The 14,769-nt window shown below is 36.1% G+C and overlaps 1 protein-coding gene across 6 annotated transcripts in view; it reads right to left on the bottom strand.

The window, feature by feature from the left end:
- The window catches only part of MAP3K21 (mitogen-activated protein kinase kinase kinase 21), a 49,891-nt gene that overhangs the window by 10,936 nt on the left and 24,186 nt on the right, over nt 1–14,769 (bottom strand). For 4 of the 6 annotated variants that reach the window (XR_007903932.1, XR_007903931.1, XR_007903933.1 and 1 more), the window contains exons 3-10: nt 14,254–14,402; nt 13,334–13,509; nt 8,913–9,153; nt 6,945–7,067; nt 4,302–4,418; nt 3,596–3,746; nt 2,455–2,549; nt 343–1,128 (exon numbers count right to left, since the gene is read on the bottom strand). Coding sequence is in view for 3 of the 6 variants with exons in the window: in XM_051783462.1 (XP_051639422.1) it covers nt 343–1,128; nt 2,455–2,549; nt 3,596–3,746; nt 4,302–4,418; nt 6,945–7,067; nt 8,913–9,153; nt 13,334–13,509; nt 14,254–14,402 (1,838 nt within the window). In the remaining 3 variants the exon portion in view is untranslated. The remainder of the gene's footprint in view (nt 1–342; nt 1,129–2,454; nt 2,550–3,595; nt 3,747–4,301; nt 4,419–6,944; nt 7,068–8,912; nt 9,154–13,333; nt 13,510–14,253; nt 14,403–14,769) is intronic. The other 2 variants (XM_051783464.1, XM_051783463.1) reach the window with 2 other exon arrangements.

Genomic DNA, 14,769 nt, shown 5'->3' with positions numbered 1-14,769 from the left:
ATGTTTGCATCTATGCTCTCTGCTACTGGTCATCACAATTTATTTTTTATTGCTACCAAAGAGATGTACAGAGAAAGCATTAGCTATTCAGCCACTGGCTGGACATTAATACTGGAATAAAGCCCCATGAATTCATCCAGTTATTATGAGGAATTACACATGCAGAGAGTACCATAAAGGATGTTACATTTAAGCCATCACAGAACACCAGTATGGAAATTCAGAACTTCTTTTCAAAAACTCATTGATCATGAACTTAGTCAGATTTAAAGACTTTATTTTGGGCTTAAATTTTTATCAACAGCTTGACTTAAGGATTCATGGAAGTTCTTAATTACGCACCTGTGGTCTGAAAACGGTTCCCATCTGATAAGGTTCGTCTGTGACCCAACACACTTAACTTTGTGGAGGAATCTTTTGGCACATTTTGAGATTCTTGTTTCAGACCAAGATTAAAAGGCTGATTTTTCAATTGTGTAGAAACTGTGTTGGGAGCCAGCTGTATCCTCTGTTCTCTCTTACTTTCAGAAGTTTGAGATGAAAAGACATCAGTGGAACCACATCGACCACAATCACCAAGAACAGTACTTACAAAAGCATCTTCACTGTCAGACTGAAGTAGGCATTTTGTGGAAATGGAGGGCATAGAGAGAAGATTTACAGTATTTGCAGTTGAATTTAGAGATGGAATACTTGTTTCCTCTTTCTTGGACTGCAGTCGTGGAGGGCTGGCACTCCTGCGAAATTTTGAAGCACGCTGAAATATTCCATCACGCTTCTTCTTCTCATCTTTAGGCAAGAGTTCATCTGGACCCTGCGATTTGTTCAGCTCTCTGATATCTAAGCCCAGGGCAACAGATGCAAGGAGGACAGCACACCCATACAGCACTGAATCAGTCTTCTTTTTGTGCAGCGTCCTGCTCAGACTGTTTGTAGGTGTCATTTGAGGAGTACTATTTGTAGAACTAGCAGAAGTTCCTTCTTCAAAGCTCTCATGTTCTACTGTATTCTCTCCCTGATCATCTTTCCAAAGAGGTAGATTAATGTAGGCCTGATTGGGCAACTTAATTGGCTTTGGTCTTTTACTGTCCAAAACTTCAGGGATAAGTTTCTTATCAGTACAGACACCTGTAAAACATCACAGTAACCTTTAAGATTGCAATTCACCTCTTTTGGTATTGCACGTTTGCATATGCGCATCATTATTGCCTTTCAGTTGCACAAGTATTAATCTTGAGGGATACTGTACAGCTCAGACTCACATTGTGAGATTCAGAAATACATCCTATGCCTAAACTACTTCGTGTTTGCAACACTTTGGTAGTGCTTTTCCAATAACACAGAAAATATTTCTGTGTATGGATTACAGAGAATTATTTTACTATACATGAACTGCCAGGTAAGATCTAGAATACATTCTTTACAGCACTTTCAATTAAGCTGCATTCCAAAACCCAGTGTGTTACTAGAAATTTTTCCAATTAATTCATTAGGTCTTGTGGTCCAGAGTAAAATGTATACCAAAATATTTGAAATTCAAATATATAAACTTTGTATGAGGGGGTTTAGTAGTAAGCTAATAAATCTACAAAATTACTATTTGTGAAGGCTTAATTTATACTCCTCTACCAGTATATAGGAAGATGAAAATGCGTTTTTCCAGTGGTGTCCAAGCAGCTTACCATTTCCTCTTCCTGGCATAAATCCAGCTGCTGGTATGGACACCAAGTTATATCACAGGTTTTTCCCCTGACACTGGTAACTTAATTTTCTCAGATAAGAGAATCTGTAGCATAGGAAGTACGTGTAAATTTGAAAATTATTATGAATATTGTATAGCCACAGCACATTACAGCAATGGACATAAAAAGCAACATGCAGCTATTATGTTCCTGATACTAAGAAGCTTAAGTATGTTTTTCCTTCTGATTTTACCTGTAAATAGCCAAATGTTGCCTAAACAACTTTAGGATTTGGAGTCTATACATTCTTTCTTGAAAATGTAGAGAACAGGTCTTATTCAAAAAAAAGAGGGAACTAATATCACGGAATACATCACAGCTAACAGGTTTTTAAAGAACTACGCATTTTTTCAACTACTATGCAGAGCCCACTAAGAATATCATTATTGATCATTTAAATTTCAAGACAATTACTGATTTAGATTCTTTTAAAAAGAAGTGAGGAAGTGATGACTGCAGACCTCATATACAGATCAGCCTGCAACTCAAAAACATGGAAAAAAATCTCTATGTGGTACTGCTCACAGACTATGTATTTTCTTAGCTATCAATGATGGAAATATAAAGATGCTAACACTTGCAATTTTTATAGATCTACTCTTCTAATAATCTCCATAATCCTTGAGGAGCTCAAGCAATACAATCTATAAAACTAGAGGTAAAGTTTATGCCATTATATAGCAACTTTAACTTTTTCAAAGATAGGTCTTACCTTGGTCCACAAAGAGTGAAGCTAAGGGAACACCCTTCTGATTTTTCATTAAAATGGTTGACCAAGGATTGCTGCCATCTGAAAGGGGTCTTACTCTGCAACAACAATAGTTATTTTGACATTAGAGAAGATACAGTGCTTACATATATTTCGTGAGAGAATTACTCTTTCTTTTCAAACTATAAACATGTAGGACATCACTTGAAAACAGTAAAGCTTTCCAAAGATAAAAAGGAAGTATGTAGTAGCATAGATTCATATGATTATAAATGCATACATGCTTTATGTCAGATATTCCTTACATGATGAAAATTGCATGCCTAAAAAGAAAGGCAATGAAAACTGGGCCTTGACTACCTATTGAACAATGCAAGTTGGAGAAAACCTGGACAAGAGTTTCATTGTGTCAAAGAAATGATGTGAATATTGGAAGTTTATTAAACATAGTGACTTTAAAGCAAACAAAAATATTATAAAGCCAGTTTCAATAGATGGTCTGGAACCAACTCCTGACACAAGTAAATGAGTGGATGTCCTTGCCAAGAAAAAAAAAAGGCATTATTTATAATTGTATATACTAGAAGAAATAAGGAAAAGGATTTTTTACTTCAGGAAAGCTGCTTATCTCTAGTTTTGAGCCACTGGAAAAAATAATCTGAGAGTAAAGGTGTTCAACTGATTTTCAGAGCCCTTTCACCCTCTTTTTGTCAGCATAAGTGATGCTGCCTGTGTGAATTGTCCCTTACATATGCCAAGTCAGTCAGTCATATTTAATCATATGAAAGGGCCCACTGGGGGCCATGCTTGCAGTTCCTCAAGTTAATGTAAGGAAGGCAGAGAGACAGGCCATGAATGTCAGGTGTGCATTAGTAGCCCAGCATCTCAGAATGTTCCAAGTCTCAAAACACAGAGACAAAGGGTAATAGATAAGAGTCACTAAAATTTTAAGATAAGTAGGCATTTTATCTTCAAGTCTAACTGGGGGAGCTCCTACTACTTTAATGTAGTTTCTAAATTAATAGGTAAGAGTTTTCGCTGTGACCAGAGAATGCAGAACTTCTCACACTCACTACTTATGCCAGTGATTCAGTTACCAAGAATGTTTCAGTATGATCAAACAAACAAAATGTAGTAGACATACTTGTCCTTACAATCTGCACAATCCTTTGTTTGAACTGAACTTGGTCCCCATGTACAACCTTTCTTTTTAAAACTTCTCTTCACGTCTTCAAACTCTTCTTGGTGATAAGTTGTGCTCCTTCCCCAAGTTCTGTTGCTTTCATCTGAAGTTACTAGAGATTGGATTTAAAAACACAAACAAAGCCCACACACATAAATAATATTTCTAAAATCAAAATATTGTGACAGAACTGAATATTTTCTCCACTGCAAAACCATTTTGGCACAGTAACAGACAAAGGAGTAGAAAAAAAAAAGAGATTTTTTTCTTATACAAAAACCACCACACAAACTGCACTGATCCAAAAAGATGAGCAAGCAAGAAAAGTAATTTATGAGCTGACAAGAGACCCAGATTAAAGATAAAGCAGCAAAGCAATCATATTTTCCATGCTTCCTTTAACTGAGAACCTTATATTTAGATAATTCAGACGAGTGAGTTAGACTGAGCACTTAAATTACAACGAAGAAAACGTATACTGTGGAACAACTGGTATCGAGTGATACAGAATATTCCAATTCTGACCATGATTAACATTTTCTTTCTCACTACACCGAAACAAATTATACTTTTAAAATGTCTAACCTCCATTAAATGCTTAGTCTGTCACTGTCTCAACTGATAAATTAAACAGAACCAGCACCTTTAAAACATAATGAAATCTTGCCTTTTTTCACAACCCCACTGGGAAGTTCATATTCACTTGTGATATCTACATCTTGCTGGTACACATATACACTGTTTCTTCGGCCATTAGCTGTGTTTGTATCTGTTTTGGGAATCACTGAGGAAAAATTAAGAGAACTTAGTAGAGATCTTAGTCAAGTTGATTTCAGAAACGGAACTGTTTCCCTCATATTTTTATCTTTGGGTTGTAAAGCCTGGATCTATAAAGGCATTAAGCATTCTTCTGATGGTGGGGTTTTACTGTAGGGTTTAAAGGATTCTCTTCCTAGGACCAGACCTGGGAAAGTAGATTTTCACATAGGACTGACTAACTGAAGCAGTAGCTCGCTATCAACCCGGTGTGCTTACAGCCCTGATGGAGAGACCTAAGACAAAAAGAATGTAGCCAGTTAAAACAGCATGATAAATGAGATGGCAGTCACATGTTCATGGTTCTGCCACTCCTTCACTGCACAGCATTCTCTTCCTCACTGTACACTTCTCACTAGCACAGCTTACCCTACTGTAGCACAGCACTACACTTGCCTTCTTTACACTTCCATTTTCAACCACATTCCAGGACCTATGGAATATATATCTTAGTGGTTTTCCTCCTCTCTTCAAAATTCCTTTCAAAATCAGCAGAACTTGTTTTAATAACAAATCAACTAGATTGGTTTTTTAACTTAAAGAACTTCTTGATTTGAAAGCTAACTCATGACAAAGTGAAGCAGTCAAGTAACAAAGTTGTTATATATGCCTGTTCAAATCACCTGTATTTGAACAAGCCATCTTGAAACAAAGACACTTTGAAGTTAAATCAAGATAAAACATTATTGTGGGAAAGAGAATTTATTTTGCACAGGTGCAGATGGGTGTGGAAGCTAAATTGTTTCAGCTAGATACTCCTGAGAGATCTGATAAGCTTTCAGGTAAAACCTAGGGATCCAAACTCAGAAGCAGACATGAGCTTCTGTTAAAGGAGAGCCTTTATGTTGTCCAGTATATTCAAGCCCTATAAATACAAATGCCTACTCAAATAAAAAAAAAAATCCCCAGTGACACTTAGCACACATGCAAGTAGTGGCATTGCTATAGCTTACACAAGGCTATGCATTAAAACAAAAATCAACAAAAAAACCAAAACCAAAAACCAAAGAAAAAAAACACCAAAGAAAACTCAAGAATCATGCCAATACCTGATACCTTCTTCATTTCCAAGCATTTCCTTGCAGAGCAAGAAGAATCAAAGATAAAATGAGACAGTCTAGTTTATACATAATTATGACATTTTACTAATAAAAGCCTTTCTTATCTTTCTGCAATAAATAAACAAGCAACCAGAAAAATCCATTACACTGTTTGAGGCCATGAAACCATTGACAACACAGATACCGTGTCAGCTAACTTCTGAAAAAGACTTTACTTAATTTTACTTCCACCTCAAATTTTCATTAAGAAAAGCAAGGCAGGGTTTGTCCACCTCTCTTCTTCATCCACAACATATGGGTATTAATGGTCTAAGCCCAATGAACTGTATCTGCTATAGTTCAAACAAATAAGGAAGTTACTGCCAGATATCACTTCTCCCCTTTAGACATTAATAACCAAAAGGATTTCATAAGGCAGAGGTGTTTCATAGGAGATGACAGATCTGATTTCTATCCAAACTTTAAACAAAGTTTCAGGCTGGTTTAAAAATCAATCAATCAATCAATCTTTAAAGTAGTTACAGAACAGTATGTAGAAAAAAAATCCTCATGCATTCTGATTTCCCCTTCTCCTTATTTACATTTGACAAAGCCAGACTCTGAAGTAATTTCCCTCACAGGTGACTACATCTGCAAGAAAAGAGGGTCACCATCCACAAGCAATCAGCTGGAACAGGTTCCACTGATTTCATAAAGACAGGGAAGCTCAAGGCATTCCTTGCTGAATATGGATAATTAGACAATCTACTTTGCACAAGAGATCAGACAGCACAAATGCAAGCAGTGAATCCCATAGGAACTGTTTTCTGTCTCTACCTCTGTCATTCCCAAATATATATACATGCTTCACTATAATAATATTATCAGTTTTCTTCCATATTCATGGTACGTGAGCATGAACATACCTTCCCTTCTGTCAACAGTATACATAATAATGTAGACCTACAAACGTACCCACAATTTTATTTTTGTTTTCAAAAAACCTAAAGCAAGATTTCTTCTGGTTTTGTACCTGATTACAGCTTGCTTCTCTTTCGACATAAAGTTAGGTTATTCCTTTACTCTCTGAACCTTTCTTTTCCTTTATTGACTCCAATACCTAATAAAAAGCTTCTTTCCCATTTTACTTGGGTTCTAAATATGATGCTTTGCCTTTTGTCATAAATTTATGTCATTGTTTTATCCCAGTAGTTTACAAATTAGTTCCTGAAGTAATTAAGATATGATTTGAAGCATTCACAATCATTTAGAATTACCGAAAATTATTTAGCATTTTAACAAGATCATCCTTCCTTTCAAAGAAGTTACAATTGTTAGAACAAATTAAGGGATGTGGAAATCAGACAGAAATCTGCTTGGAATCTGATACTACTACCAGCATTTCAGTAAGTATATGGAACATTCTCTATTAGATCAAGCGAGTGGAGACTTACATTGTATAGCTCGAAGACGAGGAATTATTGTGGGGCTACTTGAGGGACTAGAGCTGTTACTGTTGAAACTCCTCCTCTTATCCAGATTGGGGGATGCCTGCACTGTTATTTTGTGCTGGAAATCTGTAAGAGAGTAAACCAAATCAGTTTTAATGTTCTGAATAAAAAACTCTCCAGAAGAATAAAGCAAAGTTATATAATAAAGTAGACTTGACTGTATAAGAGATATTCATATTAAAATCACTGAAAAACTCTAACTCTTATTGTAACAATTTAGATATTGAGTTAAACAGGCAGGATTTCACACCTTTATGTGATAAGTTTACAATAACATCAACAAAAGCAAGTAGGTCCAAGAGGACCCAATCTGAGACACATCTATACCACAAGCTGTTATTCATTCCCGTTGGCTGTCACAAGGGGAAAGAAAAATCTCAGTATTTCATCTCAAATCAATCAATATTCAGGGCAATTAGATTTGCCTTATTTTTTTAACATGTAATTCATATACACCATAAAAAAAGCCTTAACAAAGAAATCTCATCTATTCACCTGTCAGAAAAACATGACAGTAAACTACAGAATTACAAATATTTATAGCAAAGTAGTAAAAAAACCCAACTGACAAATATTGATGAGTAGGAAAAAATTTGTGAAATGAAATTTGACAATATGCCCCTCTCCAATCCCCATCATAGTGCAATTATAGTGTACACTATTCTTACAACAGAACTGTCTCAAGGAAGTTCATTTGAATGTTCTTGCTAACAAGTAGCTAAGTGGTATTCTGAATGAAACTGTTCATTTTATCACTTTTTGAAATTAAATATAAGCAGAACTGGGAACAAAGGACCAAGTATTTAGTTTAAGCTTGTGATTGAGCACAAACCTATTTAATATGTTTGTCTCTGAGACTGTAGGGTGATTTTTATCTTATTTGCTCTTATTTTTAAAGTAAGGAAAAATAAATTTATTTCACTTGTGCTGAAATAGTACTCTAAATGTACTTACTGCCCTCTTTGTCTCTTTCCACCTACCAGACAGCTATGATTTGGTCAGATGTGTGTTAGCACAGCATGAAGTTCTCACCGCATTTGTAATAAACTGACAGACTTGACCTGGAAGCCACTGAAAGAAAGCCCATCAACACCAGGATGCTGGTACCACTAACGAAGGCTTTCCAATCATTGGTGAAGCTTTGAATTTGCATAGTGCTATTTTGTGGTAACATTGAAATGGCACCACTAAACCAGCACCACTAAACTAAAAGAACTAAAAGAACAAAACTAAAAGGACCTAACTTGCTACAAACATGTCTCCTTTGCAAAGGGGACATTGTAATGCATTCACGAGTGGAATAAAATGCTCTAACATTCAAATTATACCATATTTGTATTCTGAAATAATTTTCTGCTGCTATCAGAGTGTTTTCTTGCAAGAAATGAGGCACTGCTGTGTCATATTTGTGACTGCAATAAGCATGCAATTTGAACATACTGCACCTGTACCCCCAGCCTTTACAAAATACTGTTTTTCTGCTCAGTATTTCCAAGTTAGGGCAAACAGCACTAATATTTGATCATGTTAGAAAGTTCTGGCACATATTAAAGAGGTACTTTTCTGTCTGCACAGACACGATAACAAAAAGCAAAACTTTGAAACACTCTTAAGTCATGTAACTCCCATGTTAGTAACCTTTCTCTCCAGATACGATGGACTATTAGCTGAATCAGGTGAAAGCTTCTTCCAGCTAAAACGAGGACTACTCCATGAGAATATGATATGTGAAAGTTGATTCCTTGGGGAGAGGGAGCTATACAATTCTTACCAAATCTTTTTATGTATTTATGGAAGAAGGACCTGGCAACAAATTAAAATAGTAGCCAGCATTGAAAACGTGAACCATGGAACTGAAGCCCGCATATTTAATTGTTACATGTATCGCAAACTCTAAGAAAAATGGCAAACCTGAAGGCAAACTAATTCTGTGTCCATCTTTAAGTTTCAACCGGCTTCTTTTAAACTTCCCCTTCCTCTTCTTTACATTTGGTTTCTCTTGATTTAACTGGAATATCATGATATTCAGCTCACGCTCCAGTACATCGATCTCACGTTCTGCTAACTGTTGCTCACGGCGCTTCAGTAGTTCTTCTTGAGATTTTTGCTGAAGAGCTGCTCTTGTCAACTCCTCTTCCCGTGATCGAAGCTCCTGAAGGTAAGATCCACAAAGTGAAACTAAGTAATTATATGGAGGGAATAATAAAGGATATATAAAGTGCACAGTAGTTTTTATTTCCTGTTTTATTTTCATGATGCACTATACACATGTAACATGCACATACGACCTTCTGCTGGTCCTCCATTCTGAATAAGCCAAGATTCTGTATTCAGAATCAAGCATTATACAGATTTCCTTATAACTTGAGTCACTTTACTTAAGGTAGATAAGCAGTGGCAATGTGGACAGCACATGCAATCAAAGATTATCAGTTTACAGCCTAGCAGAAAATTTTCTCCAAGTATTTCACATCAGAAACTATTGCATAGCATGAGGGCTGCTCCTAGATAGCTTCTATGCATTAACATAAAGCCAATGACCTGACAAATACACAAATTATTGCCTTTATCTTAAATTCTCTAACCTTTCCTGTTTTTCAGCCATGTCTTAAGTAGCACTTTTCTATCTAGAACAGCAATCAGTATTACACTGAATGAGGATTAGTGTAATAGGATAAACTAAGTCATAAGACAGAAGACAGCTGTTTCTTAATTAAAATCCAGCAGGTATCTGCAACATCAAACAGCTACTAACCACTGAATTGCAACACAGACTCCCCAACCATCACACTCAAAATAGTTGTTCTCTTTTCATTCTTTTTTTTTTTTGAAAAAGAAATGCTTTAGTAAGGAAGCTAGTTAATTTTTCAGGTTAAGTGAACACCCAAAGCCAAACAGCTGTAAACCTACCATCGTAAAATTATCTTATTCTTCAGTTTCCAAAATCTGTTAAAATACATTTGAAATTAAAGATCTTCCTAATTTTAGACCTTCCTTCACAGTACAGGGTAGGAAGCAGACTTACCCAGAAGTCTTGTACTCAGTATTGCTAATAATACTGTAGTGAAAGTACTGGAAAAGAAGAACTAAATGTGACTTGTACCCTATGTTTCTCACCACATAAATTTTCCATATGCTTGTGTAAATTCTACCTGTATTTAAACTGAAATTCAATTCAAAGTAGAATACCATCATTTGAAATAAAGCTATGCTAAAAGTTCAGGATACCTAAGAATCTTATTTAAATTGAATTAACGCTATCACTGTACAATTCTGTAACTGTGGTGTTGCTTGGGGTTCTTTGTTTGTGTGCCTTTGTTTTGTTTTTATTTCAGAGTAGGCCGCCTACCTCTGCTCCCCAGTGTCCAGCAATGTTGCATGCCAGGAGAACTCCTTATTGCATACTGTGAAAGCAAAAACCCAAACTATTTTCCCTTTTTAACTCCTACTTTGCCTTGAATAAATTAATTCCTGAACTAACTACACTACTTCAGTGTTTTCAAATAAGGGGATGTTCAAATGTTCTTGCCAAAAAGACTATCAATGTCAAAAGACAGGTTGGCACTGAAGCAAACTGGTTCAGTGAGAAGGGTTGTTTTTTTTACTTACAAATATAGCATACATACACTGCTTATGAGGGGTTTAAAATTTAATTGACATGAGTGACAAATTTCACATGGTTTACTAATTTTGAGTGAGCTTGTTTTAACACAATATTTGGGAAAAAAAATTTAACTGACCCACTTAACATAGACTGTTTTGCTACAGGCAATTCTGTCTCTTTGAAATTCAAGGGAATCTGTCTTCATGCCAGCAAGTAAGGCTTTGAGTTGTGTTCTTCTGTTTGGTTTGTTTTTTCTAAAGATATTTAAAAACTTAATTTAGAGACTGCTGCAAATCCTCACTTTCCTCCTCCTCCTGTACAGTCAAAATAGGACAACCTAAACCAAGGGTTGAAAGCAGAAGTTAAATGAATTCAAATTTAGAATAAAGGTACTTTAGACTTGAAATAGAGAAGATTTTTATTACTTTATCAGTACAGTAATAACAGTGCATTAGGAGACACTGTTGATTTTCCATCTTTCACTGCCCTCAAATCCAGGTGCCATAAAACTCAGTAACTATGCAAAAATTGAGAGCCTGAACTGAAACAGTAGACAGTATAGAAAAAGTGTTTCCTCACTGAGAGATTAAGTATTTACTCTTTTCAAAATAAACTAATTAAAAACACACTTACTGCAATTAGTTATGCAATGTTTCCACACCGCTCTACAATTAAAACACCCATTGTAAGGAAGCTAGAAAAGAATTCTATATTTAAGTTGCTCAAGAACATTTGTCAGAAGAAGATTGTGATCTCTTGGAGTGGGAGTTACCATCACCCATTTGCAGCAAGCCCTTGAGGAAATTCCTCCAGCTACAGAAGTTCCTCTTTTACAGGAGGAATGAGACTCCATGCAGAGGTTTTTTGTTTGTTTTATTATTATTATATAAATATTTGATAGACATTACTTTTCCCCTAGTAGCTGACAGCAAAATTGATACTGTGCCAAATTAAATAAGCCCGCACGCATGAAAACCTTGTGTAAGCCAAAGTTACGTGCTTTCATTCTTAAACAAGTTTACCTAATTAGGGTAGATGCCTCTGGAGATGCACTTACTTTGGCATATAAGAAGTAAATTTCATTTTATCTTTTCCCCTCCCTAATTAAGCTTAACTCACTTCTACACAAAAATATGACTCTCCTCCCAAATCTTTTCACTGGCTTATTTAACCCTAAACTTGATTTAGTCACATTTTCCTTTGATAGGCAATCTCATACTGGACTAATGCCTCCAGAAAAATAAAAAAACAAATAGAAAACCTGAATGAGAATGCCTGTTACAATCGCTCCCAGAGTAAAAAGAGGAAAATGGTTGACTGAGCTGTAGCTGGAGGGGCGGAAAAGAGAGTATGCTCTGTGGCAGGCTGTGGCAAGTGAACACAGTGACCCCACGGCAAGTAAAAAAGGAAGCCTCTACTCTCTGTAGAGGGACTATAACTCATCTGCAAAGGAAGAGATCTGACAGCTACTGAGGCACACAGCCCAGCTCTAGCACACTGTATGCCCAGTGCAGGCAGGACAGAGACTACAGAGACAACACTTACCCAGTTCTGTGAACTGGAATGGAAGAGGGAAATGCAGAGGGTGGAACAAACAGTAGATAGGAAGTGTGTACAATTATTATTGAAAATACTGCAATCTTAAGGGTAATCAATAAATTCTAACACCACATATGCTGATATTACAGTAGATAAGTAATGTCAGGCCCATCACTAGCCAACAGTCCTCAAACAGCCACTTGTGACACTTGAGGACGAGTGAAGGACAAAGGGTACAAAGAATGACTCACAAGATGAGAGCTTAGTTCTTGGTTTTGTCAAAGTTAAGCAGCTACGTCTTTTATGAAGATTTCTTCACAAATCATGGTATCTCAATTATTGTCTTCCTTATCTATTACCACTTCATGAAAAATAATAGCAAATATATACTGGGCAATAAGTATACTGCAAAGAAGGAATCTGTTTCTACAGATTCTAGAAGTATTTTTAAGAGGGACTTGAGAGGACACCTGGCCTATTCTAACTGTTATCTTTATCAAGTTGTCTATAGGAAAACATAAAACTTAGGGTAATTAAAACCAAGTTAAAGTAAGTAAAAGAGAGGGCAAAGAAAATTGACAGTGAGTACTCATTTAGTACAAATATATCATGATATGAGAGTACGGAAAGAACATCAGTGACAGAAATCTGAATGATAAACAATAGAAACTGGATTTGCTGATTCATGAATATGAGTTTGACCTTATTAATATCTGGCAAGAATGTGTCCCAAACTGCAACACTGAAAGACATCCATATTACCACTCTGTTCAGGAAGAAGAGAGATAAAAGCACTGTCCCGTTTTTGGAAAAGAAGCCACAGGATCCAGTCATATAAGAGGATGAAAGGTTTTTTGTTCCCACAGCTGAGGAGAATGTTCGACAGCAGCCGAAAATTTGCAGTGGTTATAAAGATTAGCTAAGTGATAAATGCAACTGAAGTGATACATTCAAACATACATGAAAAAAACACATTTTAAAAAAGAGCCTAGAATGCCCCATTTACAGATCTACAACCTGTTTTCTTTGGGGAGACAGGTGTGGATATGATTCTTTTTCAACTGCCTGTATACTTGCATGAGTACATTGGTAAGCCACAATTCAAAAGTTCAAAATGGCTGTTATCACGTAAACATACATACACACATACACTTCCTTCACTGCCATGCGATTGGAAAAATCAACTTACTTTTTCCTTGGTCCTCAATTCATTAAATATCTGCTGAATTTCCAATTTCCAGTCATCTTGCATGGAATGGAAAGACTCTTGAGGCATTTCAGTCATAACTGCCCCTTCGATGGCAGTAAGCTGTTCAAGAATTAAGGCAAACGATGGTCGGATATGAGGGTCCTGCTCCCAGCATTCTAGAATTTATCAAAATCCTGTCAGTTTTTAATAGTACAGAGAACTTTTTGAAGAACTACATGAATTTCAAGTTACTACTGCATTTCAATTTCTACTATGTTCCCTTTACCTGCAAGGTTTCCCTAGTTTCTTTTCAACTTACAGAGGTGACATCTACTACTCGTACTCAGAGGACTGCTTTTGTATAAAGTGTAAACTTTTTTTTCATCTCTATCTTTAGCATCTGAAACAGCAAATCTAGCAGTATTGCTCAGAAGGGTTACATATAAAAGGTAAAGAAATTCATTAAACACATGGAAATAGCCATTAGCAAGCAATGTTTATTTCTCTCTAAAAGATTTCCAAAACATTTTTGACACTCAAGAAGAAACAATGAGGAAAAATGGCATTTGCAATTCTTCCTCTTGGGATTTTAATGTTGATCTGGTATTAATCTGTAGTCTGTTCTGTAATTTGTGAAAATTAATGCAATTTCAGTGTAAAAGGAAACCTGTAAAAATCAGAGCAAAAACTGTACTCTATCAGTACTGAAGACCTTACATGCAACACAGTAATAACTGTACGAAACACACCCAACTGTCTGTAACACCAGATTGCTGTGTAAAAAAAACCACCAAAATAATTGGTACACAGCACATTATCAAATGAGGTATTTATTTTGCAACTCCATGACTATTACAAGCAAGGATACATACCCCCAAAATGTAAATATTTAAATACATAGGAAGAAACAACATAGATACCTTTCATTAGTTTTGCAAATGGTTCAGGGCACGTGGATGGAATGGGCAGAGTAAGTTTATTGACAGCAACTCCATAAGCCACAGCGAGGCCATCGATGCCACGGTAAGGAACTTCTCCTGTAAGCAGTTCCCACAGCAACACTCCGTAACTACAAAAGGTAATTTTTTTTAACAGTTATTTTCTGAATATTGACACACTGTTTACTCAAGAACAAACAAATAGCTGTCCAATCATGTACTGAAATTCATGAGGATTTCCGAGTCAAAGGCGAATGCCTTTAAGAGTCATCTCTACTTTTGTCATCTTACACCTTTCCACTAATAGCGATTAACCAAACTGGATGTGACTTCAGGACTGGCTCGTGCTCCCATTCAAAGTGTAAGCCTGAAGCCAAATCTATAGAAATGCTTGTATCACAAAAATCTGTCTAACAATCAGAAATCCGAATGACAGGAAAACAAGCAACCTTCTCCCCTCCAAAAAACAACCAACCAACCAACCAACCAAAACAAACA

This window comes from Manacus candei, unplaced genomic scaffold, assembly GCF_025592945.1.
Source record: "Manacus candei isolate 608988 ecotype Guabito, Panama unplaced genomic scaffold, ASM2559294v1 h1tg000017l, whole genome shotgun sequence".
Lineage (NCBI taxonomy): Eukaryota > Metazoa > Chordata > Aves > Passeriformes > Pipridae > Manacus > Manacus candei.
The sequence above is the reverse complement of the archived record's forward strand: the minus strand, read 5'-3'. Positions and strand labels throughout refer to the sequence as shown.